Here is a 20,429-nt window from a genome sequence, read left to right on the forward strand (position 1 = left end):
TACTGGACTTCACTAAATAAGGTGGGTCAAACATTATTCTGATGGCATATTATGGGCTCCAAGTCAACACCACTGCAAGTTAAAGCCTAAATATTAACACATTGGTTTGGTATCTGTTTTCATTATTGCTGTAAATTAAATGTGGCTGAGCTGTCATGTTGGATTGGATTTTACACGTGTGTGTCCTATAGAGTGGCCCTGAGTGTAGTTTACAAGTTTTACTACAATAAAGGAACATTTTGTAAAATATGATTATTCAAATTCTTTTGAAAACGATGTTTCCCGCTCTACACATTTATGTTGTTTGTCACTCGGCCTCTTTGAAGCTACATTTTTCCTTGTGCAATTGGACATTGTAATTCAGTACCCATCACGTAACTATGTAATTTATGGTGCTGTATATTTTCCAATTAATTAGTTTTCCCTAGGCACTATAGAGGTAATATAAATATGTCAATGTAACTTGAGAGCCACAATATTAATTGACCTTCTAACAGGTCATGGCTGACAAACAGCTGCTTTACTGTGGAAAGAAACGCGTTACTTTAGTTCTTACTTTGTCTCATGCTGAAAATGTCCATCTAAAAATACTTGAAGGCATGTCTGCAGGCCAGGAGCAGCTACAAGTATAAAAGTATTATCCACCACGGGCAGCTGAGGGTTAAATAAAGGACATCTTCTAATTGATCAAGAATGTATCTGCTGTACAAAGGGCTCCGAGTGCAATAAGAACAAGATAAATGTCCAGAGTTACAGTTCTACTGATAGTGGAAGGACATAGAAGGCAAAAAGTTATCAGTTCATCTGAACATATCAGTGCCCCCACCCTTTAAAAACACACTGTATTCATGTGGTGCTGAATGCCCTTCTACTCTTACAATTTATCAACCTTGTAACCCTGTAATTAATTTACACATTATTTGCATAGAAAGATGACTGCATATGTTAAACCCGGGTTTTCACGAAAAGTATTATTTCTGCCACTAATTCAAATATCATGCAAAATAAGTTTAGTTAAGTTACTGGATTTGGTAAAAAAAAAAAAAACAAACCAAAAAAAAAACAACAGAATTTTATTGCTAAAAAATGAGCCAATATTCGCCTTTTTAATATTTCACATGAAATCAGACTGCTATGATTACTCTGTTAAGCAGTCAGAGATTAGTAAGTACCCATGTTTGTCATCACAACAGTGCATGCAAATAATGGCGTCATATTTTTGAGTTGTTCAATAAAACTAAAAAAAAACAAAAAAAAAAACAAAAAAACAAAACATGACTTAGGCCATTATTTTAAGCGGGTAAGGATACGTAACATGGATACTGGGAAATGTCTCTTTATGCCATGTTTAGTTGCAGTAAGTAAGTAGCTTAGTTTACACTTTGGACAGTGTTAAAGCTGGAAGGCTATGTTGAAGGGATGCAGTGTTATACTGACTTACTGCAACTAAACACAGCACAAAAACATTTCCCACTATCCATGTTTCATATAAATAATGAATTGCACTTCTTGAAAGGGCCCCAAATCCCTATAAAACGTGGAATTTCCCATGACCCATGGTCAACGGAACTTCCTCATGTTTGGTAGGGACCTCATATTTGGGCAAAGCAGGAAGATGAATCAGAGTCAGTTGAGAAGACGTGTTAAAATCAGATGTGAACTAACTGACCCGTTGTTCTCAGAACAGCCCAATTACAGATAACTTCTTAGACTTCTTGCAAATGTCGGTGAAAGTCATCAACTAGTCCAAAGTACATTTAAGTCTTTATGGAAGCAGTTCAATAATTCTGGTGACGGTTTAGTAATAAACACATTAGTAGCATTTGAACATGAAAGGGCAAGCTGTGTTTGTTCTATGATCGTCATGAATACAGTATCAGATCAGTCAGCGGCACCATTTGATGCATGACTCATGCATAAAGTAATTTTTAATAAAAATGTAAAAAGTATTGCTTGAATGGACATGTTTATATATTTAAAAGACAATAATGATGTAGAATTCTTTGATGTGTTTTGATAATAAGAAATGGTAATAAAAAGGGAGATTTTTTTTTTAAATTAAAACATTGACTCTTTAAAGCATTTATTAAATAAATGTATGGTCTCATTTTGTAGTGCCAAGTGTTAGTGTAGATTTGTTTTACATTTACAAGTAGGGTTACTACATGTTTGAAATAAGTATCACTGTCTATTTTAATCACTTTTGTAAATGCACCACATTTCACTGACCACAAGATGTCCCTCACTGCACAAGTGAAAGTGACATAGATTATGCTATTAAATTACAGGTAACCTTTTTCACATTTTAGACAGTTTATTATTAGGGTTATATTTTGGCAAAGTGTTGTTGTGTTATGTTGCATTATACTGTTTACATTTGACTGCAATTACACGCCTCAAACATAAAAGCCATTTAGCATTTCAGAAATATTTTTTAAGTGAAATTAATATGCAACAATGTTTTTTTGTGTCTTGTAGCTCTTTGACACCTATAGAACAATCTGGCAACAAAGTATATATCAAATATTTCTAGTTTATAACAAAAACATATTGTACAGAGAAACACTAAGCTGTTCACAAGTAAGTAAAGCTATGCCGAAGAAGAAATGTTTTTGAACGAGGAAAAGCCTTCACATACATTTAAATTGGGAGTTTTTAAAGATAAACAATAGACTCCAATTCTCAATCCAAATCCACATCAGATCTTACTTCATACTAGGAGCAGGAAACCTGGCCAAACCTAACAATACTTGTCCAAGTGGCCAAAGGTAATAAAAAAAAGAAAAAAGTCACAAATGTAAATAACATAAAGTATTATCCGTGAAATGTTTTTACAAGTGCTCTTTAGAAAGTAAAACAATGTGTGCTGGCGAGGGAGACAAGAGACAGAAAGCAGGACTGAGAGGGTGGACAGAGGAATGTGAGGAGCCGGTCTGCTGTGGATGGAGGGAAAACTCCCTCTCTTGTGCTTCGGTAGCCTCTTTTGCATCACCAGCATTGAATTACACGCGCAGCTGGACAAAACATTGAAACTACTGAGCCCAAACTCCACTATATAAGGTCAACCGTTTCCAAAAAAGATGTTGCATGCAAGAATTACAAAAACAAAAATCATAGAAATGATTACCATGTAAACACGCTTAATCATACATGTTTGGAGACTGTATCATGCATATCAAAACACACACTGCATTACAGAGGAAGCATGATTTGGACATAAAGCAACGCCGATCCCAATTTTTCTTCAGAAGCTTTCAACCCCTGTGAAATCAGTAACACATATTTTAATGTTTTCGTTGCGTAAACGTCACTCACTTTTTGAAGAGCTGGTAACAAAATAAAGAAGGCAGCTGAACCACAGGCTACAAATTGAGGCAAGTAAACCTGCATTCACGTGACTTGGCAAACAGTTTTAGCTCCAGTTCAGCATGACATTGTTTAAAAGAAACCCCACGAGCTATTGCCAAAGCAGGGAGGTCCCCGTTAATTGTTATTCACATACTGGCCTGACAGCAGTGATGACAGCTGGCTTTAAATTTGGCACAAACAAGTGAGATAACAAAGTACAATAAGTTCCCCACATACACTATGTAACTATATTCATCCAAGTTCCATACGTTCTGCTGCAGTATTTTAGAAGTGCGTCCCCATCCATTAAACGATGAATACAGCTACTCCTCATAACTCATCTTATTAATAGTTTTGATAAGACAGTTAGGTGGGTAATCTATTCATTTCATGAATATAATAATATGAATGGGTTTTCACGAATGACCAAAACCCAATAATGTATTCTGATTGTAATCTAATTACTATGCCCGATTATAGGTATGATGCAGAAAAGACACAAAGCTCAGGAAATGTGGGACAGGTTAATATATGGTTAAATCTTTTTACTGTGACACATTTGTATTAAGACAAACGCAGTGTGTGTGTGTGTGTGTGTGTGTGTGTGTGTGTGTGTGTGTGTGTGTGTGTGTGTGTATTGTGACCTTAAATTCGTACGTGTCTTGCATCACTTTGATGTTTTGTTACCTACTGACTTTCATAACCATAATTCACACATTAACATGATTGATAATATCTAAATTATGCAATCTACCATATCCATCATCTACCATTGTGGCTCTGGTTTGATGTTTTTACAGATTATAATTGCTGTTGACCTAATGACATCATTCCTCAATAACAGAACACACTGCGCCTGTTGCTAAAACACGTTTCCAACATGGACACTGCACTGTACTGACATATTGCACAACAAAACGTAAGAATTGTAAATAGTGACACAGTCAAAGATTTCCTGGCATATTCTTTTCTTGCCTTTTTTTTTTCCCTTTTTATGACAAACTAGAAGGAAACTTGTTAAAGAATTGTTTGAAAAATACATTCACATAAATACTCTTGCTTAATCCTTCTCCTCTTTAACTTCCTCTGAGGCATCTTCTTTCTTCTCGGTGGCAGCAGATTCGTTTTTTTCCACTTCTTCTGCCGGCTCGGCATTGGACTTTGGCTCTTCATCCTTCTTCTTGGGTTCAGGAAGAAGGATAATTTTCCCGATATTTTGGCGCTCGTGCATGCGCCTCATAGCATCACCCACCTGAAGAAAGACAGAAGAAGTGATTTGCACAATAGTTTCAATACTTTCAATTTATCCTGCGAGTTCAGGGTCGCCTCAGCAGATCATTGTCCGCATGTTGATTTGGCACAGTTTTTAGCCAGTTGCCCTTACTGACGCAACCCTCCCTAATTTCTGCCGGGCTTACATAGTGATCAGACAAAGAGGTTTATTAGCAGGCATTTGGTGTCCTATCTGTGTTCAACTTAGGTCCAATATTCACACTATTTTTAATTGCTAATGGGCATTTTTGGCACTTTTGCTGCTAAAATGCCCAAATATGTTCCACTGGCAAGTCCCGTGTTTGTTGAGAGAATTGAAACAGTGAAGCTGTAGGAAGTCAAACCAAAACAAGGAGCTGAAAAACATTTAAAGAGACCATATAAGGATTTTTGTAATCCGGTGTAAAATAAGTACTTTTGTAAAGCTGGGTGTCAGTATTACACACAGTCAAAGGCCCAAAGCTCAAGGTGGAACATGTGTTTTCAAAAGCCCAGGTTTGAATTTGCTCTGTTGGCTTGAGCGTGACAACTTTTTTTCTACATGCCTGACAGTCTGACATACACTATATTGCCAAAGGTATTCGCGCACCCATCCAAATAAATTAATTCAGGTGCAGAAAGCAAGGTCCATAAAGACGTGGATAAGTGAGTTTGGTGTGGAAGAACTTGACTGGCCTGCACAGAGTCCTGACCTCAACCCGATAGAATGCCTTTGGGATGAATTAGAGCGAAGACTGCGAGCACTGTGTATTGTGTATTTCATAAACACACTCCTAAACCTCGTGGAAAGCCTTCCCAGAAGAGTTGAAGCTGTTATAGCTGCAAAGGGTGGGCTGACGTCATATTAAACCCTATGGATTAAGAATGGGATGTCACTAAAGTTCATATGGGTCTAAAGGCAGTATAGCGAATACTTTTGGCAATATAGTGTATGACCAATGGGAAGTCCATAAAAGCACCGCCCTTTTTTCAAGAGGAAGTCTGTAAAATAGCCTGTCAGAACAAAGTGGGCTCGGGGGGAGAGGGACCTTAAAAGACACAGGAGCTGAAACAAACCATTGCACGCCCTTGACCAGAGGAGCTGTTGCTTAAAAAACTATTATAAAATAAATATTTACTTTTATATTTTGAAAATAAGTTAATCAATTAAAATGATGACTTATTTCCTGCTTCCTGCAAACACATAGACAGGATTATCCTGCATCACAGAGTCTATCCTTTAAACCGATCAGACAAAATCAAGACACAGATTTCAACACTGGTATTGAGTGTCAGAGCCATAATTTAGATCATCGCTTAGCAACAACCGATAACTATTATCATGCTGGATGGAGGGACTGTGGTTTGATCTTCTACCAAAGACACGTGACAGAAATGAAGAAAACATGAGGGTTTTTTTTTTTTTTATGAGGTTGTGACGCACAGGGACCTTCAGTGGACCTCCTGTCTTTATTCCTACAGAGGAGTCACGATTATCTCATGGATACCTTCAATGTGAAAACATTTAGTACTTGTAGTAAAAGTTTAAAGAAGCTTAAGATCAGAAGACTGATAACACTCAGCAAACACTCCACTATCACACGCCGCTTTCTTTGTATTATAGTATCTTTACAGTATTAATAAACACTGTTGAGAGAGACAGGAGTGTAATAAAGGTAGACTTTTCACTAGTTCACTAGCACCACTTTCAGTTTTAAAATGTTAACAAACTAACCTCCTCAAAGTGATAGCATGAGTCAATGTGGGGCTTGATCTTTCCCTGTACGTAGAGCTCCAGCAGTTTGTGCATAGTGTTGCTGATGAGCTCCTCAGACACGTGGCCCAAGTGGAAGCCGGCGATGGCTTTGTTGGCCTGCATCAGTTTCAAGGTGTTGAGAGACAGCTGATTGTACCAGGTCTTTGCCATGGCCAACAAGTTCTTCCTCTGGCCCGTCACACAGTTGGCTGCACCTGGAGTAAAAGACCATTAAACAGAACAGAAATTACCCAGAGAAGAAATCCTGTTAAGTCATATTTCAGAAAGTCAGTGATGATTAAAATATCTTGAATTAAGCTTTAGCCTAATCTTATGCAGAGTACGCAGCATGGACGGATCATGAGTAAAGAGGCCCCGAGCACATACAGAGGAAGGGCCCACCACCCTTTCTTTCTGGTTGTTTGTGGTAAAGTAACCTGTTTTTTGAATTTTACTCAGGTTTGTCATGGTTTGTGTTTTTAGACTATTTTGGACATTTTTCTTTTGTCTGTTTATTAAACCATATTGATACTTCTTTTTCAGTTTGTATAATATATCAGATGTTCCTAGAAAGTTATTTACTGAGTATCGCTACAATGTTTCCACATGACATCATCATTAAATCTTCTGATGACGCCTTAAGTGTTGAAACGTTGTAGCCAAATGCTATTTATCTTTAGGGGAACATCTTTTTAGCAGTGCCTTTTTGTTGATGCTGTTTTTGCTTTGTTACTATCTCAAGGCTCAGTTCATACACAATACTGTAATGTACAAAACATGTGCGAGCCAAATCAAACTGACACTGACATTCCAATAAAACGTAAGAATAAAGGAACACCGAGAAGAAAACATCATCCACACCCTGCTTTAATTTCTTCCAGCTGCGAGTACCTCATCCATCCTTTCACTTGGGACAATAGTATATGTCAAGAGCACACTAATGTTTTTGTCCCATTTCCAAGAAGAACATGCTCAAAATCTGGTTAGAATTAGTGTTTAGCATGAATTTATTCTGAATCTCTGGTTTCTGGCTACAGCTGACTGTAGCTGACTGTAGTCTTCGATCTTTAATACAGTATATAAAAGGGATGTATGTGAAACAGGGAAATGAATACAGACAACGCTAAAATTATTTGTCTATTATATTTACTGCTTATCCTCTTAAGGGTGGTGGGGGCCTGAAGCTGATCCCAGCTGGGGATTGGGTGGTGAGCACATCCTTCACAGCGTGACAGTCCATCTCAGGGCTACATTATTTATTTATTTCAGGGATTCTTTCAACATATCTGTACAAACTATATACAGTGAATTGTGAAAAGTAGCTTTAAAATAATTTCAAATCAAAAATCTTTTTCCATACTTAAGTGTTGTGTCTTACCAAACACTATAAGTGTGCCCAAAGGTTTTAACAAACCAAAACCTTTTTGGGTGTCTGAACCACCAAGTGGATCAAGGACGATGTCCACTCCTGCAGAGAAACAGAATGAAAAAAAATTAAACAGAAAAAAAGGTGAATAGATGGGACAGAAAAAAAAAATACGATAGACTTTTTATATCACTGTATCAACTTGCTGAAACAAGCAGGTAAGTTAAGCATTTGGGAGTGTAGATGTAAGGGTCTTTTCTAACCCTTTGGGCTGATTTTGTGGATTTCCTCTACGTAGTCTTTGGTGCGGTAGTCAATAGGGTGAGTGACACCGCCTTGGGCAATGGTCTCGTGCTTGGAGGCTGACGCTGTGCCAAAAATGATCACTTCCTCCACAGTGTGACAAAGCTGGGTAGCAGCAATACCCACACCACCTACAGACGTGAAAACAGCAGCATAAACACAAATGAGAATGGCAGCAACTGCAGTTTTTTTTTCCACTTTTCCACAGTGCAGCCTTTTAACATCTGTGAGACATCTGAAATACTTAGTGATGTAATAAACAATTAAATTATACTTTGAGTGCTGTGTTAGCACAGTGCTGATCTAATCAAATGAATGACTGAATAAAGCTGCTTCCTGACTGACTCAGGTCTGCTTTACTAATCATGTGCCAGAGCAGCCTGAACAGTTCTTTTTCACCCATACTTTCACTGAGGAAGTGTTATGTTGTTTTTATATATTTTTTATATTAAGCAACCATATTGCATATAGCTTAATTAAAACATATTTGTGGATTTAGTGTGTAACATAAAACGTATAAGCGTGGGTATATTTCACTCTGTGTGAGCTTTATTTAGTTTGATACAAAATATACAGTAAGCTGTGTTGTACTTGTATGTGTGACTGTCAGATGGTTAACTACCATTTAAGCTACTTGAGTGGAAAATAAAACAGGCAAGCTGTAGCTTTGAGTGGTTAAAGTAACAGAGGAATGTAGAGCAAACTAGAGCAAGAAGTTGAATTTCTAATATCCATTCAGGTGACAGTAGTGGTGCCACTACTCTCTGTTTTTTAGGGGAAGATATGAACAAACTGGAACTGGTCGAGTGGGTTTTCCAACATGATGGTCAACTGGGTGCACAGGCCCTCCAGTAATGCTTCCTTCATACAAGTCCGCCGACAATCACCCACTCAACAGTGAGCCACGGCTAGAAAGCACTAGACTATGATGGCAGATTCTAACAGTAATTGACCTGTATAGTCAGTCTTCATCGTCAACATCATTATGTTTTAATCTTAAAACTCTGATATGATGTTTTTTTGCTCCAACAGAAGGAGCTCAGACTCAATGAACCAATTTTTTAATCTCTTGTAAACAGAGAGCAGCATTTACAATTGAAATGTTGCCAATCATTCATTAAAAGAATGCATGATCAAATAGCAATGGTATGTTTAAGAAACTGCCCTTCTGTTGTAATGTTTAGCAATAAAACTGACAATTTGAAATACAAATGTATTTCTTACATTATTAACAATGTGTGTAACACACTGTGTCAAACATCCTAGCACACCCATTTCATACAGGCTACTTAGAAGATGTTTCACCCTAAATCTGAAAGGTTTTGGGGTCGTCACACCCTCGTGAGGAAAGTCTGATTGTGTGATTCTACTGCTCATGTTTAAAAAAAAGGTAAAATAATCGGTAAAGTGCATGTTACTTGGATTTTTAAGTGACTGAAACACCAAGATAGATAAAATTCCAATTTAATTGTATCCTTGACCTTGGAAATAGCATTTAATAAAACAATCCCTTTACAAGGTCCTTTCAGCTTTCTTTAGTATTACAAGGTCCTTCTCTGCACCTGGATTTTTCATCTAGTTTTCATATTGTTCAAATTTCTGTATCAAAGCAAATGTTAAGGTTTAAATATCGACTATAAGTCATAGGCAAAACAAGGAATTAGTTACTGCTACAATATGCAATTTAAAATCGTGCCAACACAAGACTTAAAATCCCTGCTCTGCTACAATCTGCTTTGCTTTGCTAAACTCTGCCCACTGCTTCTGGCAAACTGCAAAGTGAGTTTTCTCCAATACTACTAATTAAATAGCAATAGTTAAAAGTCTTTGATGGTCAGAAGGGCAGGAGGGACCACTTCTGCATGCAGCCAGTAAGTTTTAATAATACACGTTTTGTTAAATATCCTTAGTAAAAAATATGAAAAGTCACATACTGTGTGGGTTCAAGACACTTTTCCAGAGCATTTATTTATATAATTTGATCTAAAAAGGTAAGTTTGGATCTCAGCTTTTGGGTCAACATGGACAAATCCTCCATTTAAAAGAAATTTACTTAAATATCTAGTATGTAGGGACAAATGTAGAAGTCACCTAGTAATAAACATTGTGCAATACAACTGACAGCTCCTAGGGAATTCGTGTCCTCTAACAAGGATTTTGCATATTTAAACTCAGTTTTTGGCAGAAAATGAGACATTACTTGTTCCTGTCGTGTTGGAGCCCCTGTTTGAAATGCCACATGTTGCTGAAGCAACCATGCCTGATAATGATCCGGTTTGCCATTATATGAATAAGCACACAGAAAATACCTTTGTCTCTGACCTGTAGCCCAGTATCCTGCCTGATCATTTTTCAGCTCACAAATGCAGCTGCATTCAGAGAAGCGATTACTGACGTGGACAGATGAAGTTGTGTTCATGTGTTGCTCATGAGACTGGTGACGACACCTGATGTCATTTCTCAATAAATCACGGTCTGTTCAACCTTACAACATGCTGGTTGCTGCTGATTCTGTTTGAACTTTAATATTAGGGCTGCAACTAACAACTGCCTTGATGTTTATTTGAGAATATTTTATTCTTTGCTCTAAGAAATAATAAAAAGTGATGAAATGAAAAAGTCCAAGAAAACAACTTCACTTACTGTAGCTTGATCGGTCTGACTAAAAATCAAAAGATACAGTGGAAAGTATTTAATTATCATGTTTAAAAAGGTGCAAACAGCCCGTTGTTCTGCTTCTGCACTTATGAAATGATCACATCTGGTGAAGAGCACCTACATCACAGATTTAAATTTCTTTTTAATGATATGCTAAAATCAAAGTGCAACATATTGTCCAGTTGTCAATGAAAATTCATCTAGTAGTTCATCAACAAGTAGTTGTTGAATTTTGTCCTAACTTGCAGAATGTATGCATCTAATCACTGCATATTATCAGCAAGCAGTCAAAACTTATTATATTAGAAATTAGACAATCTGTTTGTACACTCTGCATCTTACCTCCTGCCATGTGTATAAGTACACTTTTTCCTGGCCTTAAATTGGCCACGTCAAACAGAATCATGTAGGCCGTCAAGTAGTTAACGGGGAGGGCAGCACCCTCCTCAAAGCTCATCTGCTCAGGCATGGGGAAGGTGCTGTTGGCGGATGCAACGACCAACTCCTGCCAAATGCCGCTGCGGCTGAATACGATGACACGATCTCCAACCTGTGGAATGAAGCAGAAAGGGAGGAAAAAGAGAAAGAAACATGTTACTGAGATGATCTTTGTGATGGAAATGTGTGTTTGCAACCTATAGATGTATTAAAATAATAAGATGGTGGTCTAAATAAAAGAATGAAACACTTCCTAGGTAGTTCACAGTGAACTAATGTAAACTAATGAATGTTGAAATTAAGGTCAAGCAGGCAGGAAGTCATCTGATGCATCTTTGCAGCTGAATAAAATGAGAGCCAGTTATTGCTACATCCACATTCATTCTGACTAAGCAATAATTTTAGGGAAGTCAACTTTTAATATTTTGCAAGTTGCAGACATTTTAGTAGAGAAAAACATCTAAACTGGAAAAATTGTTGAATTTCGCGGAATATTTGTTCTTCCCTGATTTACTGTTTGGCTTAAGCGTCAAAATAGTGATAAATGACCATGACAATGGCAGATGCCTGCGATGTCATGTAAATTACATTAATAAGAAAAACAGCAGCTCCTCACATTTTGTTTGTTAAATATTTTATACAATTGCACATTAGTTTTCTTTCAGTTACTGATAGAAATTCAAGATCACTGTCGTTTTATACTGATAATAAAATATCATTTGTAAAGGCAGGGCTGTTGTTTAACACATTTGAATATTCTTTGTTTTCTAGAAATCGTGAATACACAAACCTTTTCCTGAAACATATTTATAGTATATGTAATAAGTCAACATGTGCAGCAATTGCATGAAGTGTTGTGTGTGCTTGATTGCTCAGGCAATATCAGGCTAATGGGAAATTTTGTTCCTGATTAGTGTCTTGCTTTCTACTACAGAGACGTCCTGTTTTACAAAGTATCACCAACATTGCGACACTTGCCAAAATTCAAGTGCAGAGGAATGAAGTCTGATCTGATTGTGACTGCTGCACTGCTTCCTGCAAAAACAGCTTGACCACACCCACTTCCTACCGCACACAGACCCATGACAATAGACAGATGACACACACTAATATGTGCACACCCAAACACATTTTGTGTAGATCTGTTATGGTGAGATAACTCTTAATAGAACTGGTTTATGTTTAAACTAAAAGAAGATGACAAAATAATTTTTTTGAGCTAACATTTCCCAACTACTGGTTATGAACTCTTTCAAACCTGTGATCTGGATGAAGCCATAAATGAACAACAGTCACCTTTAAAAAGACTGAGCTTGGAAAACTGACACGAGCTATGGTAACAGAAATAATATTATAGCAGGATGGTGTCATCATTGTGCCAACAACCAAACTGCAAACGTTTCCCAGACATTTAAACATTTGAATTTAAATGGTGTCAGATATGTCACTTGTTGCTGCATCTTTTAAATAAAGTTTCAAACTAAACAAACATCTTTCAACCAGAGTAGCAACACTAAAAATATATATATTTTTTTTCAATCCCTGTATAAGGAGTTAAAAATGAACAATAGTAGATGAAGTACTGAAATACAAGTATCAATACCAAAGTCAAGAATACTCAATTCCCGCTTTCTGAAAGGCAGAGAGACAACAAGTCGACATCCAACAACTGCTGTGTCGCCTCATGCTGCCTTTTTCTGGGCGAGCTAGTCGCACTTGAAAACACTGCAAAGACTACAGCCAACAGCCAACACTAGTGTGCATTCTGCACCTGTTTGAGATGAAGGGGAAGCAGAACACCTAGGGCACCAAGCACCCACGATCAGTGCTGGGCGGTTAAGCAATTTTGGCATAGTGGCAAGTGGTGTTAATGCAACTGGTGCAAAAATGATTTTTCTTTGAGAATCATTTTGAAAGCAGCAGCTATAATAAAGTAAATACATTAAAATGCAAAATGACTTATTATAATCAGAATTTGATTCATCCACTTAAATATTTGAAAGAGCATACAATTATATGTCCTGACTCCACTTGAAATAATCCATGCAGTGTTTGCTTGGCTTAGCCCTTTGTCTCTTCCCATGAACTGACTGCTCAACTGCCAATAAGCGCCATCTCTCTCACCGAAGGGACCAATGCAAATTTAACATGCTGAATCAGCTGAAAAGCCACTGATCAGGATTCAAGTAGCGGCAACAGTATGGGATAGACTGCAAAAAGTTGGGTAGAGGACGCTCATTGACGGCCCGACCACGGCCCACTAGTGAAAGTTGCCTTGGTCTGTCACGGTCCTACTGTAAGTAAGAGGTACAAAATATAATCAGAAAAAATTTCCTTAAAACGTCAAAAGTACAAAGACTCAAGTGGTTTTCAGTGTAGTGAGATCATTTATATAACTGGACAGAAGACAAAACACATTTCTAATGCACAAAGATCAAATCCTTTGTTTGGACCTTTACTATAATATTAGATTTACTTTTTGTTACATACTAAGTTACCTTAAATCTTCATAAGCAGGCATTTAAATGACAACGTCTGACACCTTAAGGAAAGGTGACATCTGAATGTTAACGAGTGATGAGGCCCCAACTAATAATTATTTTTGTAAAAGATCACAAGCAAAAAGAAGTTGTGAGCCACTGGTTTTCTATTTTACAATATATTGCAGCTTAGAAGCTACTCATATGTTATTTTGAGTCTATAGAAGAAAATGGAAACACTCAAAGCAGCTCAAGGCTTTGTCTTTGCAAGGTTATAGGAAAATTTGAGTTTTTTTGTGTTCATTCTCAGGTGAATTTACTTTGACACTGTAGATGGATTTTTTTAAACCAATACAACAATTTGACAACATAAAAAAGGCACCAGCTGACCAGGCAGTGTACACCGAGTGCTACACATCCTCTCTTCATACGGTAATTTGCTTAGAAATCTTAACACAGAATTATTACAGCTGCTGTCTTTCAAAATATCAATCAAGGTTTGAGGGACAATAGCAGAATATCAGTGTATCTTATCCAGGAATTTCTGCAACGGGCAAATGCAGGATCTGGAATCTGTAACAACAAGCTGTCACCGGATACAGCAAAGCACATGTGCTTCGTCTGCTTCCCAAGCATCTTACAAACCAGCCACACCCTCCTTCTGTGCTCATCTGAAATCACTTTGCCGTGATGTAATTGTCAGCTGCGCTGCGCAGCAATCCCACCCCAACTCTAACACTAACCAACCTCAGCACCACCGTTTACCATTTGACACCAGAATTTCACCATTTATACATTTTATTGTTTTTGCCTTAATCCAGTCTGTATCCTTAACGCCTCAATCCTTTTTGCACTGCTGCAGGCTGCTCTTTGTGGTTTCTTATTTTTTGCTGCTTACTTCCAAAATGAAGTGCTGGAATGCATCTCTCCCTCCATAGGATTCCCACTCTCGCAGAGAGGCATGGATAGAGGAACGAGAAGAGGGTGGGATAGGACTGTAGTAAGTGGAGGAGGGAAATTCCACACTAACACTGGGCCAAGGAGGAGGTGTAGAAATATTTACAAAACATGTGTAAAATGGGATATTATTTAAATATATAGACATTATAAATACATACAGAAAATACATGTCTGATGAAAAGAAGACTAGGGGTACTGTATGTGTTTACATCTCTATTTAGATTGACAGGTGAGGCCTTGTTTACTACAACTAAATATGACATTCGCTCCTTGTGTTGGAGCTTTATTGGCCCAAGTTTTAACTCAGACATTTAAAATGGGCGAGACAACTGGCATCACAGATGGATTACTGAACAGGCATATTGGGGACAGGGGCATAGGGTCCTGGGAGGTTGGAGAGCTATTGTTTCTTAGTTCTAAAATTTAAAAACGACCAGAAGTAGATGCAAAATGCTCCAAATGATGACAAATGGCCAGAAACTATTTAAGAGAATGGCAAATTGGCAAAAAACTAAACATAACAAAAAACGCAACTAAAGACACAAAAGACTTTCAAAAATAAACTGAATGACCAAACACACACACACACACACACACACACACACCGGAAACACAGGCAGACACAAAATGACAAAAACAGGTACGTAACTATTAAAAACAGACACCAAAGGTCCAAAAGCAAATGCAAATTGACCACAAACGGGCTCAAAACAACTTAACAGAAAAGGCGGAGGCCCATCATGTCACAATTCATCCATGACTGGTAATAAAAGATTACTTTTGAAACAAGTCACTACAGCGACTGTGCATGGTGGTGCATGGATGGGTGCTAAAAGATACTCCAGCCCAAAGACGGTTCACACACGACTTTCCTTCTTTTTAAAAACAAAAGGTCTTTCAAGGATTCTGTTACATTATATAATGAGATGTTTGATCAACATATGCTCCTGCACCTAAAACACAAAACTGAAATATGTGGTTTTGTAGAAGAGATATTAAAAAAAAAATCTTCTGGGTGTTTATTTCTTTTAAAAATCCGAAGCATATTTCTGTGACTCAAATACAAGCAGCAAACACTGGGGTTATAATGCACAATAACGAACGGTGCAAAGCTCCTTGAACTCCTTGTTTCTCCTGTAAACCTTGTTGAGGATGTCAGATTGTGCTTTAGCTTATCCACATCCTAAAACAAGATGTTTCTTTAGTTTATGGGAGGAAGACAATATTGAGGAAAAATGAAGAGGAAGATAAGGAGTTCCTCCCACCGTTGTGCTTGGGAGTCATTTGTTGCTGAGATTACCATACAAGCAGATAATGCCCCTCTTATGAACACAGTGACACAGCTGAAACGTTTTTATCTGTTCAATAGTGAGTGTTTACAGTCTTCCATCTGCATGAGGACATGCATGCAGAGCATCAATGGTTTCACAAAATAACCAAAAAAGTAAGAAGTTCTAAATACATTTTTTTTTAAAGTCGATCTTTTGCAAAAAAGCTGCAAAAAAGTCATGGAGTTCACTTACAATGAGCACTTTGGTTTCATCCTCAATGTGCTGTAGTAAAACAAAAATGTAAACCAGTGGAGACTTTGGCCTCAGGAGGTGGAAAAATTGCTATAAAAGCACCAAACCATTTGAAGTCAGCCACCCATTTAAATAGATTTAAATCACAGGTACTCACAAATGGCAATATCAGATGTTACTACCGGTCAATCCCACCTCTTGCAAATAAAAAACCAAAACAAAACAAAAAAACTAAAGTTTTTCAGATTCAGAATTTAAAGTAGGCACAGCAACAAAAAAATGCAAATATCGCGTTTCCTTTCAAGAAACGCGATCAGAAATGTCATATATTAATACTTTTTCCACTGAATCCTTTAAAACGACTTCAACCTGAAATATATATATAAACAATTATTTATATTTTGGGATCTTTTAAACTTGTTAAAACCCAGTAATTTGAGGATTTTATCAAACAGAAGGTAAATTTGAAACATTTCAATGGGCACACTGTGAATCTGTGAATCTCACAATTTAAAGGTTGTAAAGCCTTTTTGTTACATTTTCCAGCCTCTTTCCAAACTTTTTTTTTTTTAGGGGGGGTGGATCTGGAAACTATATCACATTATGGAGACGAATCAAATGGGTCTTAATCTGCATAGAAAACACTGCAACGCGGATAGTTTCTAACACAAAAATGTAATTAACAAAAAATGTCTTGTTGGCTCACAAAGAAACAAATCCATCTGACTTATTTAGACATTTTTTCATAACTTAGCAACAACGCGGTTTCTGTTGTTCTGGCATCAAAGGCCTTGAGTTGAACAAGGTTTCACCGTTGAACTAATGGAAACCAATGACACATGTAGCCCATAATGTGGTGTGATGTTTGGAAAAGATGACAGCATGTTTTAGGCATGTATCCTTAAGAACCTGCGAAAAGCGAGATGGGTTTTCTCTGAATTGTGACTTGCTGGTGCCGCATTGTTGGGTGCGAGTAAGATTAAAACTACATCGTAAGCAGCGTCGGAGCACATGCCCTCACATTTGCGTTGATCTGTGGGTGTGTGCAGTCAGCAGGCCTATACTCACTTTCCTGTCCTCCACACTCTCCCCGACTGCCTCGATGACCCCGGATCCCTCCATTCCCATCACGACCGGCGGGGCGGGCAGCAGGTCGTACAGCCCCTGTCTGGCCAGCAGCTCGGCGAAGTTCAGCCCGCACGCCTTGATGCGCACCAGGACCTCTCCAGCCTTCAGCTGCGGCTTGTTCTGCGTCTTCACCTGCAGCTTGACTTTGTCATAGCCCCCGTAGCCCATCAGGACCACGGAGCGCCAGGAGATCGGCTTTTCCTCGGTTGAGGGGCTGCTCCCGGACTCCTGAGGTGCTCCTGCAGCGGCGGGTGTGGATTCATCCGCTGTGTCTGTTTTCTCCTGCTCAGGTTGTTGCTGCTGAGTTGGAGCCTCTTCGCCAGACATGATTACAACTTGTGATGTGCGCTCTCGGGTTTCGGTCCAGATAAACAGTTCAGCCTGTGTGGGTGTTTCTAAAACAAACAATAAAAGAGTCAAATAAAAATCTCTGTCAAATGTAAAAAAAAAGAAAAAAAAAGAAAACTCAGTCAAATGTAAATAATTCCGGTAGAAAATTTCCAAGACTACGATGCTCCTTGCTGCAGGCTGTCTGGTCCTTAGGAAACAGATACAACAGCCTGGTTTCCTGTGTGTGAGCTCCGCTCAACAAGTGATCTCTGTCATCATAGGCGCAATAACTTACGATTTCCGCTTTTGATTTTCACAATAAAACACTTTACTCTAATGGGTTCTAATTTCATGTCAAACCCCTATAAAACAAATAGAAAAATGAGATAGCCCCTTAACGTATAGGATAACCTGTCAAAAAAGAAAAAAAAGAACGAAAAATAAATAATGATCACAAAAGAAATGTAAGCACTCTTCTGTAGGACTTCGCTTTGATGTTTTCTCCTTGACTTAGATTTTTGCCTTGTACTTCACTTGTAAGTCGCTTTGGATAAAAGCATCTGCTAATTGACTAAATCTAAATGTAAACTAAAATAGGACTTGATTAATGGTACCAAGCACTATATTTCTCAATCCAAGAAACCTAAGATGTTTGTTTACTTGCATAATAATAATAATAGTAATAATAAGAAGAAGAAGTAGAAGAAGATTAAGCATAAGAAACCTGATTCATATAGCACCTTTCAGTGTAGGTTTAATAAAATCATGATTAAGAATCCATTTAAACTGAAATTTACTTTCATTTTTTACTCTGCAAGACAACTATCTGTGCCGAGGGGCCCGTTTAGTCTGTTCAACCCGAAACAGCTCAATGAGTTTAGTTACAGATGTACTGAATATTTTAGTGAGTCCAATTACAACAAATTTAAAGAGGTTTTTATTTTACAAGGGAAACCGGATAATTTCCGGTATGATTCTAGCTGTTTTCACTTGACTTGAGGAAAAAAGTGACCTATCCGTCTTGTTGACAAAAAAGCTTGGGGCAGAGAGTCGTGGAGAGCTTCAAACCCCGGACACTGGAGTACAGGGAGGAAGAAACTGGATTATTGGCTTCACAGCTGGAGGAACACACACAGTTCATGTACACTCTGCCCTTTAAGAGTTAAATAATATGTAAATTAAATATGTTCATTAAATATGATGTCTTTTAATGCAAAAGAGTACAAATTTGTATTTAGTCTCCTTTGAAAATATAGTTTGTGTCAAATTATTTGTTTAATTTTTTCATTTTAATTTAATAGGTTTTCAGCCCACAGATACATTGATAGTTGGACATGGTAAAGTTAAATATGTATCTGATGTTTTTATCCTTAAATAGGATGGCATTTAACTTGTACCTGTGCCCACACAAACACACACACACAAATACATAGTCATGCACCCTCACCTGAAGCTGCTTTTTGATCTTATGGTGTGTGTCAGGCAGGAAGTGAAAGAAGGGTGACAGAGACAGAGATGACTGTAAAAAAGGGCAGGGAATTCCTTTGTTTGGTTAAAAGAAAGGAAAGTTCAGAAGTTGGCATTTACTTTTTCTTTGCCCTCATTTAAGTTTATTGAAGTTAGAGGAAGCTGTTGCCAAAAGAGAATCTGCATATCTGCATAGATGGGTAATTCTGAAACACACAGGCTGTACTCGTACAAATATAGTTCACTCGGGAAATACACTGCTGCGGTGAATACTATAACGCTGTTGGTATTATGTGGTACAGCAAGTGTTTTCAGATGCTCTGTGCTTTCGACATGCACACACTAACACACACAAACACACACAATGCTTTTGAATGTGATAACACTTTTAAGGTTTAAGATATTGTTGTCACACCACTACACACACACACACACACACACACACATACACACACACATTTCTGAGAACATTTGCTGTAATGCACCTGTGTTTTCATTATCTACTGATAGCAGTACCTGCCTCTAACATTCTCCCTACATTTACAATGCAGTAAAGACTTGTAATATATGACACAGAGGGGAACTGTTGCAAAAAACATAGAATACTCTGAATACTTTACTTTTTGGGTAATTTTGCCTTTCTTTGTATTTCATTTAGTTTTGTATTTTAGCGTTTTTTTAGTCTTGCATCTATTTAGGTACATTTCGCAGATAATTCTTTTAGTAGACAATATATTGTTCAGAGTTTAAAAAGCTACGTTGGTTCTTAATCACTACAGCAAAATTACTAAGTGGTAATTTTGAGTGGGCTATTATAATCATTAAATAAACTACTATAAGTTCTGATTGAATTTTTACTGTAGATTATTAAATAGAATTAATTGGTGTTGTGAAACTTACATTAATGGAATAAAATAACCAAAAGATTAAACTCGGCTCAGAATATTGTTGCACTGACTTTACTGAGTGTAAAATGACGTTCATACCTCAGAATAACCAGCAGATGGCGCTAAAGGTCTTGACAGAGTGTGGCTCTGTTGTGCACATCCAGCTCCCTGTAAGTGACAAATTGCCTGTAATAAAGCGAATAATGTACAATAACGAGTTAAACGAGACATTGCCCCCCTTCTTTAAACTAAAATGTAACCATATTGTATTTTAGTTTTTTATGCAGGCGTAAGAAAAAGTGTGTCAGCGTTTAACTTGTTTTGTTTAAATTAGTATAAGTCTATGACTTTAGAAGATTAATGATGTGGCAAGTGTTAAATGAAGTGAATTAATGTAACGCACGTTTAATGTGTTCTATCATGTGGGCTGCTTGAGAAAACAGATATTATTGTTACAATTTGTGAAAAATGTCACACAACACACTTTTAATAAGCTCAAGGACACGCAGAAGAAGACCGGAAGCGTGGTGAATT

The 20,429-nt window shown here is 37.6% G+C and overlaps 1 protein-coding gene across 1 annotated transcript; it reads right to left on the minus strand.

The window, feature by feature from the left end:
• Positions 1-1,056: 1,056 nt before the first annotated feature.
• Positions 1,057-17,801, minus strand: LOC137105607 (synaptic vesicle membrane protein VAT-1 homolog). Its single transcript, XM_067488021.1, has 6 exons — positions 17,152-17,801; positions 11,025-11,232; positions 7,985-8,155; positions 7,734-7,823; positions 6,335-6,570; positions 1,057-4,600 (listed from the first exon to the last, which is right to left on the minus strand). The coding sequence occupies exons 1-6, from the start codon at positions 17,536-17,538 to the stop codon at positions 4,409-4,411; spliced, it is 1,284 nt and encodes a 427-aa protein (XP_067344122.1). The 5' UTR covers positions 17,539-17,801; the 3' UTR covers positions 1,057-4,408.
• Between the last annotated feature and the right edge of the window lie 2,628 nt (positions 17,802-20,429).

Source organism: Channa argus, chromosome 20 (assembly GCF_033026475.1).
Source record: "Channa argus isolate prfri chromosome 20, Channa argus male v1.0, whole genome shotgun sequence".
NCBI lineage: Eukaryota > Metazoa > Chordata > Actinopteri > Anabantiformes > Channidae > Channa > Channa argus.